The sequence below is a fragment of the Papaver somniferum genome, unplaced genomic scaffold, assembly GCF_003573695.1.
Source record: "Papaver somniferum cultivar HN1 unplaced genomic scaffold, ASM357369v1 unplaced-scaffold_133, whole genome shotgun sequence".
Taxonomy (NCBI): domain Eukaryota; kingdom Viridiplantae; phylum Streptophyta; class Magnoliopsida; order Ranunculales; family Papaveraceae; genus Papaver; species Papaver somniferum.
The window spans coordinates 13,937,908-13,945,296 of record NW_020622492.1 but is presented as its reverse complement, the minus strand read 5'-3'; the positions used below and the strand labels follow the sequence as shown (position 1 = coordinate 13,945,296).

At 35.8% G+C, this 7,389-nt stretch overlaps 1 protein-coding gene across 3 annotated transcripts; it reads right to left on the bottom strand.

Annotated features, from left to right (window-relative positions):
* Positions 1 to 325: 325 nt before the first annotated feature.
* On the bottom strand, positions 326 to 3,398 carry LOC113333520. 3 transcript variants are annotated; one of them, XR_003352103.1, is made up of 4 exons: positions 3,060 to 3,398; positions 1,503 to 1,593; positions 735 to 962; positions 326 to 579 (listed from the first exon to the last, which is right to left on the bottom strand). XR_003352103.1 is itself a non-coding variant. In XM_026579959.1 (3 exons), exons 1-3 carry the CDS (start codon positions 3,159 to 3,161, stop codon positions 511 to 513), a joined length of 399 nt encoding a protein of 132 aa, XP_026435744.1. In that variant the 5' UTR covers positions 3,162 to 3,398; the 3' UTR covers positions 326 to 510. The 3 variants fall into 3 exon arrangements, 1 of the variants encoding a protein (XP_026435744.1); XR_003352104.1 differs by lacking the exon at positions 3,060 to 3,398 and adding an exon at positions 1,965 to 3,048; XM_026579959.1 differs by lacking the exon at positions 1,503 to 1,593.
* Positions 3,399 to 7,389: the final 3,991 nt, after the last annotated feature.

Here is a 7,389-nt window from a genome sequence, read left to right as displayed (position 1 = left end):
ACTTGTGGCTAATTGCCAAATCATTATGGGGAATGCGGATGTGGAATATTGTTGGAGTTATCTTATATCTTCATAAACTCCTTGATGATTGCACTAAGTTTCGACTATGTGAAATCATCGAAACAAATTTGATATGTTCTCTTTTAATCATGAAATATCTCTTTGAAACTTCATTATGTTACCAATTTATATTGACAAAAAGGGAAAGAATCACTTGGTAGTTCAAACTACATACACAAGTGGAGTGCACGTCGGAAGGCACTAATTTTTTTCATACTCAACTTTCATTTTCGCAGAACTATGACACTGCAACAAAATGCATCAATAAAGCAAATAATTTTTTCTTTTACATTCAAAAGTTAATGATTCAAAAATAGTCATATAAGTTAAAACATTTAAAACAACATTTATGGTACTCGTTCTACCTATGACCGTATGGTATAGTTGAATCCTAGATAATGAGTGGCAGCCTTCAGCATGAAACTTTTTCTTTGATAAATTGCCAGGCCCCTAGCGTCTCATGGACATCCGAAGAACCCATTTGAACTGACACTTTTGTCGATTAATCCTACTGGAAATCTGGAACATACAAATCCAAAAAAAAAACATACACAGTAACTAACCATATATCAAATCAACTTCAAAACTATATACGCTAATTAGCATTACAACAAAAATAGATAAGAAACATGGCATTTCCATGCCTGGCAGTAATAAAGCAAAGCTAAGTTTACCAGATTATCTCGAATCGTATTGCAAAACAACCCGCTTGTACATGTATGATCATCCTTTGTAGTTGAATCTGATGAAACATCTTTATCTATGAGTTTATCAATCCAAAAGTCTTTCATTTCCAATTTCAATTGTTGAGTTGCGCCCATTGGACCATATGCAGGTGGCCATTCTAGTGAAGGAACATACACATCCTTGCTAATTGTAAATCGAACTTGCTGGTGCTCTCTCTGTGCAAATTCATCAGAGAGCTTATTAAGAACAGGACATAAGTTAAGTCATTAGGAACCTTATTAAAAACATACGTTAAGTTACACCAGCAAATCGAAATCCCTGCAATTATAGCACCTCATTAAGAACAATGATATTTGATCCGAGAAACGAACAACACCGATATATCATAACCATAGGGCTCATATCCCCACCATATAATAACTATTTTCTCTTGGTCTCTCTAAATGGTCTCGCATAACTGGTCAAAATAACACTGGTATGTACTCCTTATTTGGAACACATACACAACAACACGATACTAATATTTCTATCAAAAGCATGCTCATCCTACCAGATAGATATGACAGGAAAAGCCAAATCTAGAACCAAAACAACAACGATTCGAATCCATTTGATAACAACAACATTATATATGTTACATCATGTGTTACACATCACGTTTGATAGCTACTCAAACAATAACAACAAACAATTCAGATCCTAACCTAATACATCACAAAACGATTCAAATCAAGTGGAATTCAATTGACATTTACCTGAATGCTGGTTTGCCTGTACCAATAAAAATCTACAAAACAATGTCACAGAAGACTTTATAGAAAGTACCAAAATAAAACCGACAAAAATCTGCAACAACAAAGTCAAAATCAGAGAAAATATTCTGGAAAAGTACCAAATAGAATAGGATCAAAATGAAACTTACATGTCGATGGAACTTCTGTATAAGAGATGTTTAAACAAAATTAACACAAATTTTATGTTGATTCAAGCTTCTCTTAATTGAAATTGGAAGAGAATCGGATCTAAATAGGTACTTCATATTTCGGTTCTGAGAACATATGAAAAAAACTAACCTAAGAATTCAGATGTGGTTGATTCCTAACACATATGAGACTCAAAATGATGGTGATATACTGATTTGGTGACGGTAAATCAAATTCACCATTCAAAAAAACTAACCTAAGCATTCAGATATGGTTGAATCCTAACAATCGTACCTGACATAAATTGATAAATTGATAAATATTTTGAAGGAATTTGGTGGTGGAGCTGGTTCGATGGTGCTGATGGCGTAGTAGTAGTGATGAACGACTGACCAAAGGAGAATCATCGGTGGTGCTAGTGGTGATGGTAGTGGTGGGGGTGGTGAGAAACTGAAGAGTGGTGACCAGAGAGGAAGAGTCGAGTCGATGAGTTGTGAGAAATTTTGAGACATGGAACCTGGTAACTACCCTGGATTATATAAAATCTACCACATCTTTCGTTAATGGCTAGGCAAATTTGAAGATAACAGAGATGAGGGCATTTTGCAGATTTTGGTAGTGGCACTCATCTTCTCAGACAAAGATACCGAAATCCTCCCTGCCAACAGAAAAATTATTTGTTCTAATTCCTAATGGTATGTGGCAAGGAGCCTAGCTATGATAGAGCATTGTTGTGAAGACGGAAATGTAGCATTATTCAAAGATGGAAAATTTACTTGATCACAGATAAAGAAGTATACATAAATCATGTTGGTCGATACTGAGAATTAAATGTTTTCTAACTTATTATCTATATCAGCATAATCTTGTAAAACAGAGTTGTGCCATACAGACATCACCCTAGTGAGTTGGACCATATGATGCATATTGTGCCTAGCTACCACATATAAGTCAGTTTGCTCTCAAATAAGGTGTGAAATGCAGATGGCACTATATGCCTCTAAGTTGTAACCTTACTCTACTGTAAAACCCCATCATCAGAGACAAAGGTAGCTACAAAATATGCAGGGTATCACACTTGGATTTAATACGGTGAAAGTTAAATTTATCACATAAAATAGCAATCAGATTATATATCAATGAAATCACTAACACCTAATATCTAATGGCACACCAAACTACACATGTTAACCCAAATTGGAAACCATTCATTTAGTGTCCAAACACAAATTTACCTATTACTTTTTCCCTAATTGAGAAAAATCCCTAGTTTCAAACAATCGAATTAACAAAGATAGTAAGGATATTATTTTTTGTTGTCCTGGTTTGATTCAGGAGAAACCCCATTTCAAGTAAAAATCAAATAATTAAGAGTTTGGAATTACATACGTAATGAAGAAGATGAAATTCAACCAAATCGAAACTAATTAGATAATCTTTGAACCACCATTCTGCAATTAAAAATAGATTGATTGAAAGCATCTGATTCATTTTTCGAAAGCAATCTCTAATCTCAGTTCTAGGGTTTTCATGGAAGATGTAAGGGAGGAGAAGAAGTTAAACTTTTTTGGCGTGAGAAAGAGAGATAGAATCGATGCAGAATGCGAAACATGCTAATGAAGAAGGTGAGGGAGAAGAAGAAGGTGATGTTATCCTATCAGTTGCTGGGAAATTCGTTAATGGAAGAGTGATGGGTTTCTGCTGTGATCAAGGCTGCACATGGTTCGGTTTTCCTCGGTTTTTGGAAAAAATTAAACCGAAACCGAACTACTCGGTTTCCAATAATGAAAACCAATGAAACCATTTGGGTAGTTCGGTTTTTCTCGGTTCGGTTCTAAGTCGGTTTTGTATGAAATCATTCGGTTTTTGGTTAACCACTGAAATTTTTTATATCTGTCAGTCTCACAAAAATGACGGGCAAATTTTTCTGAACCTGTCACTCAAGTTTCAAATACATCAAATGTTCCAACTTCCAATACATATTGATAGAAACATTAAATTTTAAAGAGTCTAGTTTCTCCTTAATAACAAAAACGAAAAAACATCAAAAAATCATAATCATAACTGACTACACATCTTTAGTTTGTTACAGTGAATACACTTTGCATGTGTAGAAATTGGGTATTCCACAGGAGGTTGTAATGGTAACCTGCACGTACACAAACTCGAGTTAAATATGAATTTCTCAATCATGATCAGTGCAATGGTACATAATGTAACTAAGAACATCAAGATTAGCAACCGCTATGGTAGAGAAGCACTAAACAATAAGCATTCATTTAGATGGAATTGAGGATGATCCTTTTACTGGAATATGCATTTCTAATGTGAATGTTGCATTATCACCTCAACCAATGAAACTACAATGGAATTGTACTGATATTGAAGAAGTTACAAGTAAAGTAAGCCCTGAACATTCATAACAGTTGACTAAGATGATCTACCTTCAAAGGAAATGGCATGAGTTTAAGCTATTTTTATTCTAAAAAAATATCATAACAGTTGACAGTTCATTGTTTCAACTTGGCTATGCATATGCTTAAACAAATCTAAGTTTTATTCTAAAAAAATATCAACTGCTAAAACTACAAACTAGAGAAACTTACCGCTAACCCGTTAAATCATTTATAATCAACTTCACGATAACAAAGTTGAATCTTCTTCTTCTTCATCATCATCTATGTCAATGCGGATGAACTTAGAAGTTGCAAGAGAACCTAAGAATTCTGCAAGAAATTACATCAATAAGTGACAAACAGTGAGTACAGAAAATAACAAATCAGAATTTTACAAAAGTTAGTTGAGAAAATACCTGAAACATCTTCAGCATCATCAGTTCCTAAGGTGTTTGGATCAAGATCAACCGGTGTCCGTAACCAGCTTTGCGTGCAAATCAACGCCTCAACAGTCTTAGGCAGCAGTGAACTTCGATATGAATCAATAACTCGCCTTCCAGTACTAAAGGCAGATTCTGAGGCAACAGAAGAGACTGGTATGGCTAGTATATCTCTCGCCATGTGTGATAATATAGGATACCTTGTACTATTAGTCCTCCACCAACCTAAAATTTCAAACTGAACACCGCTAGGGCTAATTCTCGGTTCACGTTTCTCCTCTAAATATAACTCCAACTCAGTTTTCCCCTCAACATTGTCATCCTCCTCATCTTCTCTTGCTCTCTCTGCTATTAGACTAGCATACGCAGAATCTTCATCATCAGTAACCCCAGAAGATTGAGTAACATTATTACAATCACCTGTGGCACTAGACATGTTTTCATAATTTGCATAGAGACACTTGTACTCTTCGAAAAGTTCTTGAAAATCAGTTTTCACATAAGTCGATAAGTGTTTACGTAATGACGGACCCGTGATATCTAAAGTATCAAGAATAAAATTTAAACCTTTCATTTTCTCACGTGGATCAAGAAAAACAACAATGAACATGAGAGTGTTCATTTTCTCATATTCTCCCCAATACTTATTAAACTTGTCTAGCATTTTAGTGCCCATACCAGAGAGAAATGGATCTGAACTTTTTACCCATGTGTTCATTGTTCTATGAATGACACTTACGTTAAACAAGAACTCATGTGAAGTAACACGAGTACAGTAAGAAAACTTGACAGTCAAATCATAGAATACCTTTAAAATTTTTCCAAATGATCTTGCATTGGCCCAATCTTCCATATATGGAGCATGTATAGGAGGCGGAGGAGGGGCCTTCTTCTTGCCTTTGTCAACATCATCACTAGCACCGGTAGAAGTAGAAAATACAGGAGGGATGGATCTTTCGTTGAAACAAAACTTCTTTTTGAAAGCCTTATCTTCCCGTGCTAGCCTTTCAAAAGCTTTCTGATATCTACAAGCAGCTTCCAACATCATGTAAGTGGAATTCCATCTTGTGTCCACATCTAAAACTAAACCTTTTCTGCAATCTATCTTTTCTTGTTTAGCACAATCCATAAACTTACTCAACCTAGCAGGAGAACTCATCACATGCTTCACCGCTGCCCTTACTCTCTTAATAGCCATGTGATACTCTCCCAAGCCAGCATTCACAACAAGTGCAAGCACACGAGCAGCACATCTAACTTGCATAAACTTAGTATTCAGTACACCATTTGAACTAATCACTTGCTCCTTTAAATGACCATCCTCCCTTAGATAATCAATAGCTAAATCATTATCACTAACATTGTCAAGCATAATAGTAAAAACCCCAGGAAGTTCCCAATCTAACAAACATTCCTCTAACATCTTCCCAATTACCTCACCTGAATGACCTAAAATTTGGAAAAAGTTGATTACCAGTTTGTGCAGCTTCCAATCTTTATCAATAAAATGCGCAGTTACAACCATGTAGCTTTTATTTTGGGCATTTGAGGTCCATGTGTCAGTGGTGAGACAAACTCTCACATTGTTTTCCTTGAAGTAGTTCTTCATCTTTTCCTTTTCAGCTTCGTACAAATTTAATACACCCCGCGAAATGGTCATACGAGAAGGGATCTTGAATCTGGATTCAAGTACCCTACAAAGTTCCTTGAACCCTTCTCCTTCAACCACTCTAAACGGCTGCTCATCTAAAATCACAAATAAAATCACTGCCTTTGTACATGCATCTTGATTAAAAGTTGCCGCAACCAATTTTCCTTCTTCTCCTAGCCTAGCCGGTTGAAAATCAAGAGTTTGTTGTCCTTTTTCCTCTTTGGGCTTCTTTTTACATATCTTCAAATGATTATTCATACCACCTGTCCCATACTTGGTACCCTGAGATGCAATCTTTGTCTTACAGTGGCGACATTTTGCATATTTCGAAGGCTTGGGGTCCATATCAAAGTGGTTCCACACATCAGAACGTTTCTTTCCCTTTGGTTTTGTCACTTGACTCACTTCTGTGTCATCTTCAGTTGCATCTTCAGGGGTTTTACGCTTATTGCTATGTGTTTCTGTCACTTTTATGACAGCTTCAGTTGCATCTCCATCTGCACTAGCATCTCCAGCAACACTAACATCTTTAGCAGCACTTGCACCTCCAGCTGAATTTGCACCTCCATCTGAACTTGCATTAGGTGGAGGTCGAGGTGGACGCTTATTAGAAGAAACAAAGGCAGTATGTGTTGAACTGGATCCTCCTCGCATTGTCAAAAGGCAAGTCTGCAATGTGATAAACCATACATTTAATTTAAACCATACATTTAAGCAAAACCCACTGTGTAAATCAACCTAAATGACCTTAATTTGAAATCCCCAATTTTTTTCAATTTTACAAACCCTAATATCATAATTAAAATCATAAACATGACAACAATCACATAAACATGAACATGACAACAATCACAACCAAACTACTTGCAGAGATCCCTGTAAATCAAGAATAAAGGTACAAAAATCAAACAAAACAAAAAATTAAAAAAAAAACTTAATCAGTAATTTCAATAGCAGATTCAAAACCCCTAAATCTCCATTTCTAGTAAATTTTTTTTAAAGGAATCTGAAACAAAACCCAGATCTACAAAGTTTCAAAAAGAAATCAAACCTGGAAGACACCAGAAGTAGGAGTAATCAAAGAGAAGTTGGATTGAACAGCACCAGAAGAATCACGAGAAAGAGCTTCCTGAACCAATTTCCTTTACAAATCATAAGCACAGCTGCACAGTCGGTTGATTTGGAAGTGGAACTGTGGAAGAGCTTTCTGATAAATGATAATACCTACGAAA